The sequence below is a fragment of the Grampus griseus genome, assembly GCF_964374135.1.
Source record: "Grampus griseus genome assembly, chromosome: 7".
Lineage (NCBI taxonomy): Eukaryota > Metazoa > Chordata > Mammalia > Artiodactyla > Delphinidae > Grampus > Grampus griseus.
The window spans coordinates 43833025-43856088 of NC_139001.1; the positions used below are offsets into that span (position 1 = coordinate 43833025).

General features: G+C 38.0%; 1 protein-coding gene across 4 annotated transcripts in view; it reads left to right on the forward strand.

The window, feature by feature from the left end:
* HIBCH (3-hydroxyisobutyryl-CoA hydrolase) overlaps positions 1–23064 on the forward strand; it is an 88961-nt gene that overhangs the window by 44645 nt on the left and 21252 nt on the right. For 3 of the 4 annotated variants that reach the window (XM_082657921.1, XM_082657924.1, XM_082657922.1), the window contains exons 7-11: positions 5592–5670; positions 14077–14222; positions 16744–16830; positions 21398–21456; positions 22168–22249. In XM_082657921.1, the coding sequence (XP_082514047.1) occupies positions 5592–5670; positions 14077–14222; positions 16744–16830; positions 21398–21456; positions 22168–22249 (453 nt within the window). The remainder of the gene's footprint in view (positions 1–5591; positions 5671–14076; positions 14223–16743; positions 16831–21397; positions 21457–22167; positions 22250–23064) is intronic. The other variant, XM_082657923.1, reaches the window with a different exon arrangement.

Genomic DNA, 23064 nt, shown 5'->3' on the forward strand with positions numbered 1-23064 from the left:
TAGCAGATAGGGCTTAGTTCAGTCTGTTGAAAGCTATTCAGCTTTTCACCTTCTTAAGTTCAGTGTAGTCAGATCCTGAAAGTAATTTTATTGACTCTAATCAGCTATAGAAAGATATTTTATAAATGCTTGTCTAAAACTCTCAATTTATAGCAATATGAAGCTGAACAGAATTGCTTAATGAGTTTCATAATGTACAGTATTACACTGAGAAACAATGGGAACAAACCTCTGCCTCTGTGAAATAACTCTACTGGTGTGATATTTTCAAACATTTAAAAATGTTTAATCTTGCAAAAAAGTAGAAAGCCCTTAAAGGGGAAATAGACAAAACCACAATCCTAGGAGAAGATTTGAACATACTTCTTTCAATGACAGATGAAGCAGAGACATAAACAGTATATGTACATATATACACATACATTTTACATGCATGCACATGGTTTGAACATGGTCCAATAAACAATCCAATTAACATGGACTCAGTAACTGTAGATTTCATGTTCAATTCATGTGTGCATGGAACATTTACCAAAATTGGCCATAGAGTTAGTCTCAGCATATTCCAAAGGATTAATCTTACAGACTGTTCTCTGGCCCCAATGGAATTAAGCTAGTAATCAATAATAGACAGAAAATCCTGAATGTTTGGAACATGTTTCTGCTACGCTTTGTGGGTATGGAAGGATTACTTAAATTACACTAAATGGATTACACTAAATGTACCATAAACAAAAATAACCGATTCGATTGTGCTAAAATTAAGAAGCTCTATTCATTCCAAGACATCATTAAGAGAGTGAAAAGGCGAGCCACAGACTGGAAAATAGGTATTTGGAATACAGTCCCTCGTTCTCAGCAGGGGATTAGTTCCAGGACCCCCATCCGATGTTAAAACCCAAGGATGCTCAAGTCCATTGTATAAAATAGCATAGTATTTGCATGTAACATACGCACATCCTCCCATATATTTTCAATCATCCCTAGATTACTTACAATATCTAACACAGTGTAAATGCTATGTAAGTAGTTGTAAACGGTGTAAATGCTATGTAAATAGGTGTTGGTATGCGGCATATTCCAGTTTTGTTTTTTGGAACTTTTTAGAAAATATTTTTGGTCTGTGGTTAGTTGAATCTGCAGATGAGGAGCCATGAATATGGAGGGCTGACTATACATATATTTGACAAGAAACCATATGAAGGATGTAGAAAGAATTTCTACCTATCAATAAGAAAGTCCAATGGAAAAATGAGCAATAGATTAGACATTTCATAAAGAGAATATGCAGATGACCAAAACATGACAAAGCACTCAATTGCATTAATCAGCAAGAAAAGGAAAACTGAAACCACAATGAAATACTAACATATACTCACTAGAATGGCTAAAATGTTTTCTATGTGAGTCTGTTTCTGTTTTGTAAATAAATTTATTCGTATTTTTTTTTAGATTTCATATGTAAGTGATGTATGATATTTGTCTTTCTCTGTCTCACTTCACTTAGAATGATAATCTCTAGGTCCATCCATGTTTCTACAAATGGCATTTCATTCTTTTTTATGGCTGGGTAGTATTCTATTGTATATATATATACCACATCTTTATCCATTCATCTGTTGATGGACATTCAGGTTGCTACCATGTCTTGGCTATTGTAAATAATGCTGCTTTGAACATTGGGGTGTATGTACCTTTTTGAATTAGAGTTTTTGTCTTTTCCGGATATATGCCCAGAAGTGGAATTGCTGGATCATATGGTAACTCTATTTTTAGTTTTTTAAGGAACCTCCATCTGTTCTCTGTAGTGTTTGAACCAATTTACATTCCCACCAACAGTGTATAAGGGTTCCATTTTCTCCACACCCTCTCCAGCATTTATTATTCATAGACTTTTTCATGATGGCCATTCTGACTGGTGTGAGGTGATACCTCATGGTAGTTTTGATTTCATTTCTCTAATAATTAGTGATGTTGAGCATATTTTCATGCGCCTGTTGGCCATCTGTATAGAATGGCTAAAATGTGAAAGACAATTTCAAGCATTGGTGAAGATATGGAATACAAACTCATATTGCTGCTGGAGTAGAAATTGGTATGACTGCTTTGGAAAATTGTTTGATCTCATCTTTTAAAGTTGATTGAATTAATACTCTGACCCAACAGTTTTACAACCCAACCAAAATGTATGTACTTATGCCCCAAAAGACATGTGTAAGAATGGTCATTGAATCGTTATTTGCAGTAGCCCCAAACTGAAAAACCTAACTAGCTATTCACAGTAGAATGAAAATAGTTTATTCATACAAAGCAATGCTGTACAATGAAAGAAATTATTGCTACACACATGAATAAATCTTGCAAACGTAATATTGACTGAAGTCAAATAAATAATACTCTATGGCTCTATTTATATCAAGATCAAAACCTGAAAAAGTTAATCTCATTTTGTTAGAAGTCAGGATAGTAGTTACCTGAAGGATGGTGAGGGAGTAGTGGCTGACAGGGTGCGTAAAAGAATTTCTGATAATTTTTATCTGGGTTTTGGTTACAAGGATGTGTTCATTTTGGGATAATTCACTGGACCTGTGTGCTAGCTGTTTGTAATATTTGTGTACTTTCAATTGTATATTATATGTCAGTTAAGAGGAAAAAAAAAAAAAAAAGCCAGTGTGGCTGACAAGAGTGAAAGTGAGGAAAGTGGAGAATGGTAGACCATAAGATCAGGGAGATAGAAAGGGACCAGATCACGTAGGGCCTTATCAGCCAGGATGAGGAATTTCAGTAATATTTTAATGGGATGGGGAGTCACTGGAGAGTTTTGGGCAGGAGAATGACATGAACTGATTTACATTTAATAAGTTTACTTGGCTGTTGTGCAGAGGATGGATGTGGCAAAAACAGAAGCAAGAGAGACTAACCCAGGCAAGAGATGATAGTGACTTCACCTAGGGTTGCAACCGTGGTGATGAAGTGGCTCAATCCAAGATATATTTTGAAGTTAGTGCTATCAAGACAGATTCATAGGGCTTCCCTGGTGGCGCAGTGGTTGAGAGTCCGCCTGCCGATGCAGGAGACACGGGTTCGTGCCCCGGTCCGGGAGGATCCCACATGCCGCGGAGCGGCTAGGTCCGTGAGCCATGGCCGCTGAGCCTGTGCGTCTGGAGCTTGTGCAAAAAAAGGAAAAAAAGGTTCATAGATTAGATTGTAAGATCAGAAAGAAAGGATGATGCTGAAATTTTTGACCTGAGCAGCTGGGTGAATGATGGTGCTATTTGCTGAGATGGAAAAGACTGAGGGAGCAGTATGTTCAAAGAGAAATCAAGAGGTTTACTTGTGATGCATGAACATTGAGATACATATTAGATGTTTAGGTGGAGATGTTAAGTAAACAGCTAGATATAAAATTCTAGAGAAATCAGGGGTGGGAAAATAATTTGTCGTTAATGTTACAGTGCTTAAAATCTTGGGGCTCTTGGAAGAGATCACCTGGGGAATGTATAGAAAGAACAGAGTACAGGTGAAGTGGAGTAGAGGGATGATATCTGATCATTGGGGCGGATCAACATTTTGATGTCAGGGAGAAGAGAAAGAACAACTAATGAGTTAGAAGGAAAACCAGGAGAGTGTAGTGTCTCAAAGCCAAGTCAGGTGTTTCCTGAAGTAGAGAGTGAGCCAGTGTCAAATGCTACAGAGATTTATAATTATGTGATAAATGAAATTTGACTGCTGGGTTGGGTAGGATGCAGGGAGAGTATTTGAGGAGAGTTAGGAATTGGAATAAATTTTACATTTGGGGAATGAATCTGTATAACCGGTTGTTAATATAATAAAACTTGAAGACTGAAGCCTTTTTAGTCTAGCAAAGGAGTATCTGCTATGATTAATGGTTAATAGTATGTAATGGTAAATTTTGGAAATTTCAAGGGGGATTTAATATAAGCAACCTATAATGGATTCTTTTATATAAGATACAAAAATTAGATATGAATCTGCCATGAGAGTGCTACACCCCTTTCAACGTGGATCAGTATTTATGTCCTTAGTATCTCCAAGTCAGGTGGCTTGAATTTTCCCGGTCTTCATTTCATCTTAATTGAAAGGCATTTTAAATTGGCTCCTAATGGTACTGGTGTCAATGACCTCTTATTTGGAAAGCTTTTCATTAATAACTTCTTACTAAAATTTTGAAGTCTTTGACTTTGTTCATTATTTTATCAGCCATGGCTGAAACAAAATAACTGAATCAATGAATATGGGATCTATAGCTTCTACATGAAAGAGTACAGGGCTTATAAATTTCTTTCTTTCTTGAATTTAGGGGGTAGGGAGGGCCCTCTGTAGAGAATTTGGGCTGTTAGTGGTTCTTTTGCAAAGGAATGAGGGTTCCAGAAGATAGAATGGGAATGACTATCAGGGAGAGCAGTGTTAGGAAAAAGCACACAGCAGTATTGGGATGAATTTATTAGAGGCCAAAGGCCTAAGACAGCTATTGTGTGATGCTGAATCATGACAGAATCTGGGTCTGGTTCTAACTGAAAATGTGGTGAAGAGACATTTTTAATTGAAAAGAACAGGCACTCACCCAAACAGATCCAGAAAAGAGAAGGGAGCAGTTAAGAGACAAGTGCAGGGAACAAATGGGATTCCAAAGACAAAAACGCAACATAGCTTGTCTTCCTGAAAATTGAACTGCAAGTGTGGGCTTAAGGCAAGTTTGAGTAGTGCATTTGCCTGTTTTTCTCTCTCCAGCTATTTCTGTTTGCTTTGTTCTCTGTGTTGTACAGGCTACATGCACTAAACAATCTAATAGAAGTTCTGAATAATGTGAAAAACATAACATAGGAAATGTATGTCACAATGTGAGCGCAGACAAACTTGGATACTTTGTAAACACATGTATACCTCTTATTTTATTCAAATGTATCTGTTGATTCAGAGATGACTGTTAAGTTTGTCATTTTCAGTGACATTCAACAAGTCAGAAACAGACTTTCAGCCAAATTTTTTTATTTTGTAACTTGTGTTTAGTAATGGATTTTTAAGAGTTGAATAGTTACTAAGTGTTGTATCTGAGAAAAATGATGTTGCTAATTTTATTTGATGAACTATGTGAATAAATAAAATGTGTTAATATTCTATTTAAGGCTACTTAAATTTGCTAGAATAGCTTGGTTATGCTTTTTTGATGATTGGTTCCACTAAGAATACTCAGTGGTTCTGGGAAGAGTCAGTATTCTATAATGCTGCATCTAGTTTGAAATAAGAGGTAATTGGGGAAGAGGACCTGAAGCATAACACAGGATACTAATCAAAAACATTTTAGCTAAAACAAATCTGTTCCAGATATCAGGGATACCCATGTACTTTTCACCCAGAAAGTTCTTCTGAAATTGTGTGGTTTAGGGTTTCCCTCCCGTCTATCTCCTGAAATTCCTTTAAAGAAATTCTTTATGAAGAATTATATATAATATATATTATGTATATCTTTGTATATGATATAATTTACTTGGTTTATAATGTTTGTGAATGTGAGGTTTTTTTTTTAATGCCCGCAGTATTTTTAAAACAATTTTTTGCCTTTTCCCTAGGGAGTTGGTCTCTCAGTTCATGGGCTATTCCGAGTGGCTACTGAAAAGTCTCTTTTTGCAATGCCAGAAACAGCAATAGGTAAAAAAAAAAAAAAAAAAAAAAAAAACCAAATTTTTCATAATTACTTTTACAATTATCGTCTTTTGATACATTTCAGATTACAGTTAGTGAAGGAATTGATGGAATCTTGTATGAAAGAACTTTTAAAAATAAATTATAATAGGAAGATACCTAAAAGTTTATATTAGTTCATACTTGTATCTGAAAACACAAAGGCAAGCATATTTAAACTGGAGACACTAGCGCACTGTAGTCGATTTTATTTATTTATTCTTATTGAAGTATAGTTGATTTACAATGTTGTGTTAATTTCTGCTGTACATGTCTTTAATTTTAGATGAAAGATTATTAGAGGAAATATCTTGCATTCAGATCTATGCTCCATTTTGAGTTAACTTTTGTATGTGGTGAGAGGTATGGATCAAAGGTATAGATCAAAGTTTTTTGCATAGGGAGATAAAATCATTCCCACATCATTTTTTGGAAAAAGCTACTATTTCTCCACTGATTGCCTTTGCACCTTTGTATGTGCTGATCTTGGTGCCAACACCACACTGTCTTGATTACTGTTGCTTTATAGTAAGTCTTGTTCAAGTAATGATAATCCTCTAATTTTGTTCTTTTTTTTACTTTCAAGTTGTTTTGGCTCTATAGATCCTTTGTATTTCTATGTGAATTTTAGAGTGATTTTGTAAGTTTCAACAAAAAGGCCTGTTAGAATTTTTATTTGGATTGTCTAGGATCTATCAATTTAGGGAGAATTGATATCTTAACAATGTTGAGTCTTCACACCTGTGAGCAAGGTATATCTTTCCATTTATTTAGGTCTTCTTTAATTTCCCTAAGCCATGTTTTGTAGTTTTCAGTTTCTTATACATCTTTTGTCAGATTTTTCCTTAAGTATTTCATATTATTCAATGATATTATAAATGATATTTTTAAAATCTAGTTCTGATGTTGGTTATCAATATATAGAAATATAATTGAGTTTTGAACTTTGTATCCTGCAAACTTGATAAACTAACTTATTAGTTCTAGTAGATTTTTTGTAGATTGAATTGGATTTTCTAAATAGATAATTATGTTGTTTACAAATAAAGTACATTTTACTTTTTTCTTTCCCATCTGGATACTTTTTATTTTTTCTTGCCTTATTCCACTGGGTAGAACCTCCAATACAATGTTGAACAGATACGTTGAGAGTGGGCCTTCTTGCCTTGTTTGGGATCTTAGGGGGAAAACATTCAGTCCTTCACCAATTAAGTACGATATTAGGTATAAGTTTTTCATAGGTGCTCCTTATCAGGATGAGGAACTTTCCTTCTGTTCCTAGATTTCTGAGGGGTTTTATTAGGAATGGACTTTGGATTTTGTAATTTTTTTAAGCATGTGTTGAGATGATCATTGGTTTTTCTTTTTTAGTTTGTTAAGTGAGGATTACTTTGATTGGTTTTTTAACATTAAAGTAACCCTGCTTTGCTGGAATAAATCTCACTCTAGTATGATGTGTCCTACTTTTTATATGGTGTTGGGTTTGATACACAAAAATTTTATTTGGAATTTTTGCATCTATGTTCATGAGGGATATTGGTCCGTAGTTTTCTGGTAACATCATTTTGATTGCTTCATTTTGGTATCTGGGTAATGCTGGGTTCATTTCTGGAAAAGTTCAGGTAGAATTGATTCTTTTTTTTCTTTTTTTTCATGTGTTTGGTAGAATTCACCAGTGAAGCCATCTAGGCCTAGAGTTTTCTTTGTGGAGAGGTTTTTAACTACAAATTCAAAATCTTTAATAGATGTAGGCTATTCAAGTTATCTGGGTTTTTTTGCACAAACTTTAGTAATTTGGGTCTTTTAAGGAGTTTGTCCATTTATTAGCATAAAATTCATTTCCTTATTATCTTTTTAGTATCTGTAGAATCTATAGTAATACCTGGCTCTCTCATCCTTTTTTTTTGGTCATGCCATGCAGCATTTGGGATCTTAGTTCCCTGACCAGGGATCAAACCTGTGCCCCCTGCATTGGGAGCGTGGAGTTTTAACCACTGGACTGCCAGGAAAGTCCCTCTCTCATTCTTTTTTTTTTTTTGCGGTATGCGGGCCTCTCACTGTTGTGGCCTCTCCCGTTGCGGAGCACAGGCTCCGGATGCGCAGGCTCAGCGGCCATGGCTTATGGGCCCAGCCGCTCCGCGGTATGTGGGATCTTCCTGGACCGGGGCATGAGCCCATGTCCCCTGCATCGGCAGGCGGACTCTCAACCACTGCGCCACCAGGGAAGCCCTCTCATTCTTGATATTAGTAATTTGTCTTCTCTTTTTTTTTCTGATCACTCTAATTAGAGGTTTATTAATTGATCTCAAAAGAAGTTTTTTGATTTTCTGTTTTATTGATTTCTGCTCTGATATTTATTACTTCCTTCTACTTACTTGAAGTTTTATCTCCTTTCTCTAGTCTCCTAAGGTGAAACCTGAGGTCATTGATATGAGACCCAGGTATAGAATTCTATTCTGATGTTTAAATGTCAGTACTTTAAAGATTTTGCTACACCATCTCATTTATGTTGTTTTCCATGAGAAATCTGCTCTTACCCTTATCTTCGTTCCTCTGTAAATAAGTGTCTTTTTTTTTTTTTTTTTCTTTTTTACTTTCTCTGGCTGCTCTTAAGATTTTCTGCTGATCACTTGTTTTGGTGTGCCTTGATCCCTTGATTATGACGTACCTTTTTGTAGCTTTCTTCCTGTTTCTTACGATTGTGTTTATTGGGCTAGTTAGGTTTATAGTTTTTGTCAGATTTGGAAATTTTGACATGATTTCTTCAGATATTTTTCTGTCCCCCCCATTTCCTTTTCAGGAACTCCATTTAAACTTTTGTTAAGCTCACTCATGTATTGTTGATTTTTTTTATTTCTTTTTTTTATTTTAGATATTTGCTATTCATGTGTTTTCAAGTTTGCTAATCCTTTCTTTTGCAAAGTCAAAACTGCCCTTAATCCCATTCAGGTATTTTTTAGCTTATACATTCATCTTAGTTTTCATCTATAGTAGTATCATTTGGGTCTTTTTAAAAATATATATTATTTTTTATTTTTAAAAATTTATTTATTTTATTGATTTATTTTTGGCTGTGTTTGGGTCTTTGTTGCTGCGCGTCAGCTTTCTCTAGTTGCAGAGAGTGGAGGCTACTCTTCATTGCGGTGTGTGGGCTTCTCATTGCAGTGGCTTCTCTTGTTGTGGAGCACGGGCTCTAGGCACATGGACTTCAGTAGTTGTGGCATGTGGGCTCAGAGTTTGTGGCTTGTGGGCTCTAGAGTGCAGGCTCAGTAGTTGTGGCTCATGGGCTTAGTTGCTCCTCGGCATGTGGATCTTCCCAGGCCAGGGCTCGAACATGTGTCCCTTGCATTGGCAGGCGGATTCTTAACCACTGCGCCACCAGGGAAACCCCTCTTATTTGCTTTTACTTAACTTTTTGAACATATGGTATATGTTGATGTCCTTGTTTGCTAATTTTTATGTTTATGTCAGTTCTGGGTCAGTTTTTCTCATTTTGTTTTTTTGTTTTGTTTTATTTGTCTTTATAGATAATGTTACAACATTTCAAACTTTATTCAAACACACCAGTGGTGGCAAAGAGCACAAACAAGTGACAGGCACGATTGCTAACGCCAGGATCAAAGGCCAGGAAGGAGCTCGAGAGAGCCTGTTGGTCCCTGCCTTCCCCACACCTTGCTGTCACTTTCGGGTTTTTTTGTTATTTTTTTTTTTTTACTGGCGTATAGTTGCTTTACACTGCTGTGTCAATTTCTGCTGTACAGCAAAGTGAATCAGCCATATGTATATATATGACCCTTCTTGTTTGTATTTCCTGCCCATTTCTGTCACCACAGAGCACTGAGTAGAGTTCCCTGTGCTATACAGTAGGTCCTCATTAGTTATCTATTTTATACATAATAGTGTATATATGTCAATCCCAATCTCCCAATTCATCCCCCCCACCTTTTCCGCCTTGGTGTCCATACGTTTGTTCTCTACATCTGTGTCTCTATTTCTGCTTTGCAAGTAAGATCATCTATACCATTTTTCTAGATTCCACATATATGTGTTGATATACGATATTTGTTTTTCTCTTTCTGACTTACTTTACTCCGAATGACAGTCTCTAGGTTTTTCCACGTCTCTGCAACAGTTCTGGATCAATTTTGATTGATTGTTTTATCATGTCATCATGGGTGGCAATTTCTTGCTTTTTTAGATTTCTGGTAATTTTTAACTGGATTCTAGACATTGTTTAAGTTTTACTTTGTTGAGTGCTGGATATTTTTGTATAGATGGTTCCCAACTTATGGTGGTCTGACTTACAATTTTTTGATTTTATGATTTTACAATGGTGCAAAAGCAATATACATGTAGTAGAAACTGTACTTTGAATTTTGACCTTTTCTTTGGCTGGCCATATCCGGTACCATACTCTCATGTGATGCTGGGCAGTGGCAGCAAGCCATAGCTCCTATGCAGCCACACAATCACAAGGGTAAATAACTGATACTTAGAACCTTTTTGTTTTTCACTTTTAGCATAACAGTCAATAAATTATATGAGATATTCAGCACTTTATTATAAAATAGGCCTTGTGTTAGATGATCTTGCCCAACTTTAGGCTAATGTAAGTGTTCTGAGCACATTTAAGATAGGCTAGGCTAAGCTATGATGTTTGGAAGTTAGGTGTATTAAATGCATTTTTGTCTTATGGTATTTTCAACTTATGATTTGTGATGGATTTATCAGGATGTAACCCCAATGTAAATTGAGGAAGATCTATATTCTTATAAATATTCTTGAGCTTGCTTCTGGGATGAGGTTATGTTACTTGGAAACAGTTTGTTCCTTTCAGGTCTTTTAGGTTTTTTTTTTATTTATTATTATTATTTTTTTTAGATGCAATGTTGGAGCAGTGCTCAGGCTAGGGCTAATTATTTCCTACTACTGAAATGAGACCCTTCTTTGCCTTCTACTCAGTGCCCCCACGAATCCTGAGTTCTCACAGTCTGATTGGTGGGAACAGGCACTATTCTCAGCCCCGTGTAGGTTCCCAGTACTGTTCTCTATAATCCTTTCCTGTGGTTCTTTCCATAACCTCAGGCAGTTTCTTCATACACGTGTACTGATCAGTACCAAGCTGAGGACTTAAGGGAGACACTCTGCAGATCTCCAGAGTTTCCTGTCCGCGCAGCTCTCTCCTCTCTGGTACTCTCTTGTGGGAATTCTGTCTGCCTCAGTCTCCCTGGATTCTTAGCTTTATTCCCCTCAAATCAAGGGCTGTTCTGGGCCTGGACATTCTCTCAAGGCTTTAAGCTGGACCTTTGTAGAGTTTACCTCACTTGTTTTCAGATAGTCACAGATCAATTACCTTTATTCCCTGATGGTCCAGTTTGTTGAAAACTGATATTTCGTATATTTTCTATAGTTATTTCAAGTAGGAGAGTAAATTTAGTCCCTCTTACTCCATCTTACCCAAAGTGTAATTCTCCTGGATGGCTACTTTAGATTAGATGGTTAAAGAGGTTTTCCAAGGAGATGTCCTTTAGGTTGAGATTTGAATGACAAGAGGGAAGGAGCTATATTAATATCTTAGAACAGAACACTGTGGTGTTAAGAAGTTAGTCTAAAGCAAGAATAAAGCTTTACCGGTTCAAGAAACCACATAGAGTCAACTATCTGAATCAAGGGCAGGAGTGTTATACTGTGCTCTTCAAGAGGTACACAGGGACCTCTGGTGAAGAGTTTGGATTTAAACCTAAACATTATGGGAAACTGTGGGAGAGTTTAAAGCAGGGAGTGGCATGGTCTGGTTTACATTTTAATGCCATCATTCTGGCTGCTTTAAGGATAATGGATTGTAGGGGGTGCAAGAGTAGAGAGGCTTGTTAGGAGGTCATTACATTAATCTAGAGCTCTGCTGTCTGATACTGTAGCCACTAACCACAGATGGCTACTTAATATAAATTAAATTTAAATAAATTCAGTTCCTCAGTTGCACAGTGTTTAATAGCCACATCTGGTTAGTGGCAGCATAGATTATAGAACATTTTCATCATCATAGAAAATTCTGTTGGATAGCACAGGTCTAGAGAGAGATAATTTTAAGCTTGGAGTAATATGGAGCTATAGAGTTGGAATAGAGTGGATAGATTTAGAAAATGTTTTGGAGTTAACTTGCTTGCTGATATAATGAATCAGGAATAACTCCAAGGTGTTTAGGTAGTGCTACTAGGTGGATGAGGCCAATTAGGGAAGGAACAGTATGGTTGGAGGGATGAGAATCAGGAGTTGTGTTTTTGCCATGGTGTATCTGGGATGCTTATTATCTATGTGGCTAAATCTAGAATGCAGATTTGAGAGTTTGTATTCAAGGGAAAAAGGCATAACTAGATAGACAGATTTGGGACTGTATTGGTCTGCTAGGGCTGCCATAACAAAATACCAAGACTGGGTAGCTTAAACAACATTTATTTCTCCCAGTCCTGGAAGCTGGAAGTCCAACATCAAGGTATTGGCAGGTTTGGTTTCACCCAGGGCCCCTGTCCTTGGCTTGTAGACAGCTGCCTTCTCTCTGTACTCACATGGCCTTTCCTCTGTGTGTGCCCTCAGTGTCTCTTCCTCTTACAAGGACACCAGTCCTATTAGATAAGGCCCCCACTCTTATAACCTCACTTAACCTTAATTACCTCTTTAGAGGTCCTTTTCTCCAAATTGTCACATTGTGGGGTTAGGACTTCAGCTTAAGAATTTTGGGACACCATTTGGGACACAATTCCATCCCTAACCGGGACTGATCTGCATATAGATATTATCTAAAGCTATAAGAGCTAAGGAAATGCGTGTGTGGGGTATCGGAGAGCCTCAGATGAGGCCTAGGCACAGCAGTGGGCACAGGTCCAGCAAGGGAGGTGGAGCCAGTAAGGGGAACTGGAAAGAAGCAGCCATTGAGGCAAAGGGCGAAGAGGGAGAATGTGGGGCCCTGGAACACACAGAAGTGTTTTCACTTGGGCAGAGTGCTCCTGAGGTTCAGCAGCAGGTAGGAATGGATATTGAGGAACAGAAAGATGACCAGAGTGGCTGGAGTATAGTGAGTGAGTAGTAAGAGATGTAATTGAAAAAGTGGTCAGGGGCCTTGATGTTAGTTAGTGTGTTAGTTTTTTTTTTTTAATTAATTAATTAATTTATTTATTTTTTTCGGTATGCGGGCCTCTCACTGTTGTGGCCTCTCCCGTTGCGGAGCACAGGCTCCAGACGCGCAGGCTCAGGGGCCTTGATGTTAGTTAGTGTGTTAGTTTTTTTTTTAATTAATTAATTAATTTATTTTATTTATTTATTAATTTTATTTATTTATTTTAGTTAGGGTGTTAGTTTTTTTTTTTTAATTAATTAATTAATTTATTTATTTTTTTCGGTATGCGGGCCTCTCACTGTTGTGGCCTCTCCCGTTGCGAAGCACAGGCTCCAGACGCGCAGGCTCAGCGGCCATGGCTCACGGGCCCAGCCGCTCCACGGCATGTGGGATCTTCCTGGACCGGGGCACGAACCTGCGTCCCCTGCATCGGCAGGCGGACTCTCAACCACTGCACCACCAGGGGAGCCCCCTAGGAACTTTTTGACAAGTAGAACTGGGAAGAATTTGAATGCTTCTATTTTTATCTGAATTAATTGAAGCAATTTTCAAATAGATAGGTGGATTATAAACCTAGAGGGTCACAATTGTTTAAGGAGCTCTTGAACACCAAAAAGTAGTGTACTGGCAAGTATTTGCATATATGCTATTTTTAGTTGTTGCCGGTAGAGAGAATAAGGGAATTTAAAAAATACTCATGGTTAAGAGTAAGTGCAAGTGATTTAATTAGGTACAAACTTGTTCATTTAGTAGGACTAATGGTTATCACATCACTTTAAGTATCTTGAATATTAGATAATTGACTGTTTGGACATTGATTAAATGGTAATAATAATTTATCACATAATAGCCTTAGATTACATATATTTTTTCCTGTGCTTATCATTTGGAAAGAAAATATTGTTTCAGTCTTTACCTACATTGGAGACTCTTAAAAAGTAGTAGTAGAGATGAGTAATTTAAGTAATATTTATCAAGTAGTTATATCCAGAACATTGTGCCATCATATCCTTTATTGAGTTCTATAGAAATGAAACATGAAAAATTTGAAAAGTACCCCAATTAAGTTAGCACGATTTATAGCAAGTCTTTTGTGACATTGATTGCATTGTGTAGTACGTTGTAGTACTGTGGTATAGTAATAATATTTTTACTGTAGAGTCAGACTCCAGAGAAAAATGGCTCTTTGATCTCAAGTAAAGAGAGCTGAATTTATCTTTTTCATTTGAATCATTGTCTCTTTTTGTTTTTAATTACAGGGCTATTCCCTGATGTGGGTGGAGGTTATTTCTTGCCACGTCTTCAAGGAAAACTTGGGTGCTTCCTTGCATTAACAGGATTCAGGCTGAAAGGAAGAGATGTGTATGCAGCAGGAATTGCTACACACTTTGTAGATTCTGAAAAGGTAATTACCTGGATGATTGCATTTTGTGTTGTTTGGAATAGCTCATGGGGAGGCAGTATGAGTGGTTGAGATTACAGGCTTTGGTCTACATGGGTCTGAACCCTACATGTAACCTTAAAGCTGTGTGACCCTGGGTAAGCTCTCCAATCCTCATTTCCTCATATGCAAAATGGAAATAATTATATCTGGATCCAGGGCTGTTTTGCCTGGTACCTTCAGTGAATATTTTTTAATGAATAATTATAGTCTGTGTAAAAAAAAAAGTAATATTTTAAGAAAGTCTAATATATAAAAATCTGAATTTATGTATAAAAAAATAGGCTTTTATAAAGATATTTTTGAAAGATTCTTTTGTTAGTTTCCCTAGTGCATTTAAAAGTTTGTAAAATATGGTCTTAAAAACTCTTCTGAAGGGTATCTGTTGTAAGGGACACATATTACTTACCTTGGTCTTAAAACATTTTTCTTAAACAGCACGGTCAGTTTTCTTAGCCCAGGATAGCACAGTGGCAAAGGATGTGCAGATGGACAGCCTGGTTTTAAATCTTAGCTTGAATTTATCCTCTTTAGCCCCAGTTTTCTCATATCCACGTTGAGGACGGCAGTTTTATCATAGCAGTTGAAAGTCATTGTGTTAAATGTAACAGAAGGGCCAGTTCAAGGTGGTTTTGCCTTAGAACTCCCAGCAAGAGATTTGGGATTTTTCTGCTTCAGCTGGCTTAGCTCAGTCTTATTGGACTGGCTTGTGCCTGAACCACATGGGTGGGTGGAATACACTGGCTAATCTATCCTAGCTAATGTGCTCCATCCCTGGAACTGTGGGATAAAGTCAGTTTCCCAGGAAACCCATGGATTTCTGATCTTGAGGTAGGGGTGTTATGGGATAGGGGAAGGAATGCTATTAAAATGTATAAAGTATACAAAGTTGAAAGTTGTCCCCTTAACACTGTTACGAGGGCCTTCCATCACATTTGCCTGAATTTTCAGATATTTCTCTTTTTTAGATCTTTATGGTCATCCTTGGTCACATTGAGTAGGTGGCTGTCTCATTCTTCCCTTGAGCTGTAACAGGAAGCAAACATGGGCACTCCATTATTTGCCCTTGATTATAGTGGAATTTGGTTAAGGATGGGCGAGAGAGCTGATCCACAGCCCTTTCCTCTCTTAGTCAGATTGCCCAGTAATACATGCAGTGCATAGCCTACCATTTACAGGGCCTGTAGTGCATAACAGAAATGAATAATACACATTGGGAATGGGGCTAGAGGTGGGTACAAAAGATAAAAAACCATCTGTATCATCTGACAGAGTAAAGTATGGAAAGTGTACAAACAGAATACAAAGAAAGGATTCAACGCATTGAATCCATTGAAGGAAGAGCTTGCTTATAAGAAAGGACTGGAAGTTTTCTCATAGAGGTTGCAGTTCAGCTGGGCCTTAAGATAAGTATTGTCAGGAGAAGTTTTTCTGGATAGAGGAGACTTTAATGAGCAAGCCCCATAGGGGTAGGAAAGCATTAGCTGTGTTTTAGAAACAGTAAAAAGTCCAATTGGCTGAGTGTAGGAAGAGGTATATGAGGGATATAGGGAAAAGCTGTTGGAGGACAGAGGGAACGAAAAGTACCCACTGAACTGAGAAGGTATCTTGAGACCAAAAAATGAGGCAGGCGGCTCCATATAATCAGTGGATCAGTCTGTTAGAGGGTCACTTATGCTCAGGGTGGCATTGGGTGCACAGTGATCTGGCAGCATTCGCAACTGCACTCTGCACTGCTGAGGGGCCACTGGGATAGTTTTATAGTTGACCTTCGGGTATGGGGATATGTGCTTGGAAACAGGACATGCATTCCTAAATTGGGATTTATGAATGGGTAACTCGTCTCTTGGGCACTGGGAATACATACGTCAGTGAGAGTCTTCATCATTGTTTGGGGACTAACAGAGCATGGAGGCCACTTGGTCCTAATGAATATTAAACAATGTCTATTAACTATTGATACAAAGCCCTTGATGACAGAGAAGTGATTTACCACACAGTACAGTCCTGGGAAGGGTTAGTGGAAGGACAGGAGGAACTGTATGGGCCCAAGATGGTGTCAGTTATGCTAATAGCCATACAAGAGTTAAGTGTGGCTATATTATAGACCTGTGCATTGACTATAGTAGCCATTAGTCACATGTGGCAATTTTCGTTAAAGTTAATTAAAATAAAATTTATAATTGGGATCTTTAGTTGCAGCACTACATTTCAAGTGCTCAATAGCTAGAGGGAAACAAAGATGAATGTCTCTATTTCTCCTCTTCAATTTCTTTTGTATTTATCCATTCCTTGTAAGGCAGCATTTACTTTATGGGAATGTGTGTGCCTTCAACTTCAGTGAAAATTGCCTTCATTGATTCAGCTGAAGGGAGAGCATCATAATTTTAAGACAAGGATTTTTAAAAAGAATATAAGATTTCTAAAGAAAAAAAATTCTGTGTTGCTGTGGTGTTTTAAATGTTTTCCTTTTCCCCCCCCATAGTTGGGCATGTTAGAAGAAGATTTGTTAGCCCTGAAATCTCCTTCGAAAGAAAATATTGCAGATGTCTTAGAAACTTACCATGCAAAGGTAATCTTGTCAGTATTCTAACCTCAGATTTTAATTCATGGGGAAGGGGAAGTGACTGAAAAATTAGCAGTTGGTGAATATTATAGTTTGTGGATATAAATAAATGTACTGGGATTTATTTACTTTAAAGCTTGTTGGGAGTATCAGTGCTTCACAATCATTAGGATGGCCATCTGAGAAGATGACTTCTTTACATGCAACTACACAGCTTGTTTTCTCATTGCTGGTGAATTTCAGTGCATAGCCTTGTGGTTGGCCCTTGCAAGGGCTTTTTACAACACACTGTGACATTTGTGTAATGGAGGTTCAGTGTTGATGCTATTTGTGGAGCTGCTAAAGTGAAACTCTGGTCTATATCAAAATATAATAACATACAATGCAGTGTTTTCTTTTAATTCCTTTTGTTGTCTAACTTAAATTCTCTTTTAAGAGCCAAGAATCTATAAAAATGCTACATGGCTTCTAGTTAAACATGTTAGATGCCATATATGCTCCCTCCTGAAACCCCACTAAAATTGTAGGAAAGGAATAAGAAAGGCAGGAATCCACAAAGAGAAATAGAACAGAAAAGGAGACAGTGGCAGGCATGAGATGTCAGGATTTTGGAAGCTTGAAAGTGGAATGATGAGGGCAACTACTTTAGACCTGAGAACACCGAACTCAGTGGGGGAAGCCAATAAGAAATAAGCCAGTTCTTTCTGTAGACTCTTTGTAGGGTGTCAGCTCCCTTTGACAGGCCTCGCTGGCTAAGGGCAGGGATAGGTGAGGTGCTCTACTGAAAAGAGGCAGAACATATTAAATGGGAAGAATTTTGGCCTCTTTTCCTAGTTGGTTTCCAGAACTCTTACGTACCATCTATCTAAGTTTGGGCAGCCATAACAAAAATACCGTAGGCTTGGTGGCTTAAACAGCAGAAATTTCTCACAGTTCTGGAGGCTGGAAGGTCCAAGATCAAGGTGCCAGCCTATTAGGTTCCTGGTGAGGAACCTCTTCCTGTTTTGCAGATGAATGCCTTCCTGCTGTGTCCTCACATAGCAGAGAGAGAAAGTGAGCTCTCTCAGGTCTCTGCTTATAAGGGTGCTAATCCCATCCTGAGGGCTCCATCCTTTTGACTAAATTACCTCCCAAAGGCCTCACCCCCAGATACTATCACATTGGGATTAAGATTTCAACATGAATTTTGTGGGGGCACAAACATTGAGTCAGTAGCACCATCCTACTCCCAAGCAGTTCATTAGAAGCAAAAGAAAACCTGTAGCTATTGACATTCGAGCACCCCTCTATGAAAAAAACATCCAGGCCTGATCATCTCATAATGCATCAGACAATTGATAGTCCCATAACTGCAATTGACATTACACACAAAGCTTCCTAATTTTAGTGCTTCACATAGAATAACAAGGATTGCCAGGCATTAAAAACCGGAGATTGGCTAAAATAAAGAATGTACTTGAAGGAAGTAGGCAGTGCAAGGAGAAGAAGGAACCCTAACAATTATAGGTTTGGTTTTTTTTTTTATCTTCAGATAAGAGGAAAATATTTCATCTGTGAAATAAGAACAGATGTTACAAAGAGAAATAGTTAAAGACTAAAAAGAAATTTAAAATGTGACAGCGAAATGGGGGAAAACCTCACAACAGCTTAGATTAAAATTGATGGATGAGGAAGACTCTAAGAGGATAATAAGGTGGAAAATGGAGAGAAAAGAAAACTTGGTATTATTCCAGGACGTCCAAACCTGTTAGGAATTTGTAACAGAGGAGAGGAAATATTTAGAGAAATGGTAACCGCCCCCTGACAAAATTACCCAGAACAGAAGAACGTGAGTACAGATTCATGGGCCCTGAATAGTTAGTGTATGAATATGAATACAGAGCATGTGAGCATTTCATCAGATTTTGTCAAAGCATCTGACAGTCTCTTACGTTGTCAAATTGGGTAAACGTGGGATGGATTATAGCGTGGGGGGGTTGAGGCGCCTTCCCAAGGAGTTCTGTTAAATGTTTGGGTATTAGGCTGTAAGTGAAGCCGTCTTGGCCTTCTCTTAGTCAGTGTTTTCCTCAGTGATTTGGATGAGAATGTTGATGGTGTTTTGATCAGACTGATTTGAAACTAAGAAACTAAGTTAAATTAGGTAAACATGTTTGTGAAAAAAAAAACCAAGTTCAGAGTGATCTGTTTAATAGTAAAAATGTGAAATTTGATAGATGTGTTGGGAAACCCTCCATGTGTTTTCCTTTCCTTCTCACTACTACCACATTCACAACACTCCTGACTCCAGACGTTGTTGGTTTTCCACACATCAGGCAGTTCTCCACGACACAAGCTGGGTGTCTTGTGATTCCTTTCAATGCTGACACTGTCTACCTGAGGTTTGCATCAGATCCCACAACTTAACGGGCCCAGTCCCACAAGTTGGACCCTGCTTTACACACCAGTCACAAATCCCAGGTTGTCACCTGTACTTCTCACTGACTGGCAATAAATTGAGGTTCTCATGACCCCCTCCTTGGGTTTGATAATTTGCTAGAATGACTCACAGATCTCAGGGAAACACTTAACATTCATTGGTTTATTATGAAGGATACGAATGCACAGCTTGATGAAGAGATACATAGGGTGGGGTCCAGAGGGCCCTCAAGCCCAGGAGCTTCTGTCCCCATGAAGTTGGGGTGAGCCACTCACTCTCCCTGCATGTTCATTAACCTAGAAACTCTCCAAACCCCATCCTTCGGAGTTTTTATGACAGCTTCATTATGTAGGCACGATTGATTAAATCATTGACATTGGTGATCGAACTCAACCTCCAGCCCTTTCCGCCTCACTGGAGGTGGAGATGGGGGAGGTGTGGGATTAGATAGTGGAGTATGGCACTGCAACTTCCCTTGGTTGGTTCCCCTGGCAACCAGCCCCCATCCTTAGGGCTTTCCTATAGTCACCTCAGTAACAAACAAAGGTGTGATTGAAAGGGGCTTGTTGTGAATAACAAAAGACAGCCATTTCACCTTTATTTCAGGAACCAAAGACGAAAGACCATATATTATAACAAAAGGTGATCTACTTAGAGATTTTCATGGGTTTTTGGGAGCTGTGAGCCTGGAACAAAAGGCCAAATATATGGACGGAGACCAAATACATATTTTTTATTTTAAATCACAGTATCACAATAGAGGTAATTGTATTTCAGTCCAAGGTACCAAATTCATAAGTACAGGAGGGGAGAAATGTAGCCTACAATGGCACCAGTTTTAAAAAAGTTTTAACTGCCCAGTGTCAATCACAGCATAATAGGACTGCCCCCAAACTAACCTAGAGTTAGGCCTGTTATTAAAAGCATTGTATCCAAAACAAGGGTATGCGGAACCTTGTTGTACTTTGCTATGATTCAGCCACGTCTGCAGCTAAGGTACATGTACCACACTTTAAGAATGACCTTGATAAACTGGAATTTGTACATAAGAAGGACCTGGATTGTGAGGGGACTCAAAACTGCACTGTGTGAGAAGAGATTAACTCAAGGGGGATTAGCTAGAACTATAAACACGAGAGGGCTGATTTTTGGTTCAAAAAAATTTTTTTTTAATCCTAATTATAGTTGTTCAAGCACTTATGAGTTCTTTTCTGAGGTAGTGTTTTTTTTCCCCTGGAGGTCAGTGCTGTGGGGATATCGGGGATATAAGCCTGTGTTTAGACTCATTGCTGTCATGGAAAGAAGAAATCGCTTACACATTGTAGTGTTTTTTTTTCCCCCTGGAGATCAGTGCTGCGGGGATATCGGGGATGTGGTCGGGATTTCTATATCAGACAGAAATTGGGGCAGGATGACTTCTTAGGTCCCTTTGTGGGACTCGAGGGACATTGTTCCAGCTAATGATTAAGAACTCTCCAGACAATAGGGGCTTCTTAGACAATGGGTGAATTTCCAGGATGTCCGGCCCCCTTCCGAGAAGGAGGGAGATAACAAAATGTAAAAAAGGTGTCTGTCAAAGACCAATCAGGCAGCTGGGGACAAGTTCCCTCTCTGGTCCGAGCCTAAGCCGGGACCAATCAGCAGGAGAACACAACCAAATCTATAATTTACATACGGGGAAGTGGGAACCTATAAAACTGACATATTCGCGCCCAAAAGGGTTCCTTCTTCGACCTCCTGCGTGAGGACCAAGGAACCCCGGTGCACCGGCCTTCAATAAACCTCTTGCGTTTTGCATCGACTTCCGACTCTTGTTGTTTCCTGGGCGAGTCGAAACTCCTAGGAGACCGCGCAGGTCTAACACCTTGAAATCCTTAAATTCATTGACACACTTTAATGATGACATAATAATATATAATGGCATACAAATAAAAATACAAGAACATTTTTTGCTGTTGATAGTTTTAAGAGCTATTCTGGAATAATACATAGTGTCTGAATTTTGAACATATGGTAGTAGTTATTTATGAGACTGGATGTAATTTGAGTGAAAGTTGCAATCTGCCACAAAATACATCATTAAATATGGTGAAAATTTTAAGAATTTTTAAGATTTGAGTTGCATCAAATTAATTAAAGGTTTTTATTTTCAAACAGTCCAAGATTGATCAAGACAAGTCTTTTATACTTGAGGAACACATGGACAAAATAAACAGGTACTTAAAGAGAGGTGTCAATTATATGTTCCTTTGGAAAGACTATATTAAATTGAATTTACTACTGACGCTGTAATTGTGCTGTGTTTGAGAATGCACCAAATTCTGAGATCAGATAACGCAGTGTTTTTTTTTAGTTACCTTTGAAAGCTTCCTGCCCACTCCTTCAGGGGGAAATAAACTCATTAAATTTAAGTAATCTATCATGCTGATTCATTTTAGTGCAAAACATTTCGTTAATGGGGAAGAGAGTGTAGAAAATAACAATTGAGTTAACTTATCTTTTATCATTGTAAAGTCATCTTCTCTGAAGGTCTTATCAAGCTGATCAGCAAAAGGTTTTGTGCAATGATTTGAGAGACTGACAGACTGACTTAAACACAACAAGAGGAGAAAAACTGTTGGAAAATAAGGCAACTATCATTACGTTTTAGAAGCATCAGTTTTTGACAGTTAAGACATCATTTACTTATGTATGATAGATGCAAGAAAGCAGAAGAGAAAATGTAAGCTTTATTTCCCATTAGTGAAGGTAGACTGCAAATACCCAGAGAAACAATATTCTATTTCATAATCCTGTAATATAGGTTGGAAATTTTTTCATTCTTGAAATAGGGTTTAGGGGAAGCCTGTGTTTAGACTCATTGCTATCATGGAAAGAAGAAATCACTTACACATTGTTGAAATCTTATGTTTCCTTTTCTTTCATAGTTGGTTCTCAGCCAATACTGTGGAACAGATTATTGAAAATTTACAGCAAGATGGTTCATCTTTTGCCCTAGAGCAGTTGAAGGTAATGTATAGATTGTTTCCGCCATGAGAGTGGTGAATTCTTGTGATAGGGAAGCCTCTGAGGGGTGTCAGAGCTCCGTGATGGTGACATAGCCCACTGCACAGTTTTTTTTTTGAACTCAGTTGAGCTCCAGAAAGTAGTTCCACAAAACCTTTACCTAAACCCAAATGCCTTGTCTACCTGCTGGATATTGATAACAAAGCTAAGCTGTTTTTAGGTCTTTTTGACTATAACAGAGAAGGACTTCATAAGCATGCTTCATCTCCAGTAGTCCTCCTTGTCTTGAGGGAGAAATGTTCAGGGGTGTTTTTATTAGAAGGGTTGGATCAATGGAGAACAGTCACCTTATAATATATTGCAGTTGTGACATTAGTCTGTAAGTTCTATTTAATGTGCAACACATCAGTATATGGTCTTTTTAGCAGTAGGTTTAATAAGAAAGTGATCCTTTCTAAACTAACAAGAGGCTCCATCTACAGCCATAGCCAAGTCCTAAGCAGTGTTTCTCAGTGTTAGGTACACTTTGATCTTTCTTCAACATGACTCAACTGGTAACAGTGGAAGAAAAGCGGTTTTTGTGTAAATGAGTGCATATTGGATACTGACATTCATGGAACTATCATGTGACTGTGAAACTTGGGGTACTTTAGACTTCTAGACAAAGGAAAGAAAATGTATGTTTCCTTTTACTAGAAAGAAAAGGTGGTTTCTCTTTATCTGGTAGTATTTTTCAATTTACAGGTATAGTTATAGCATTTCAGTTGTCAGGTAACTTACTGACAAAAAATTTAAATTAAATCTTACCTGTGAAGATG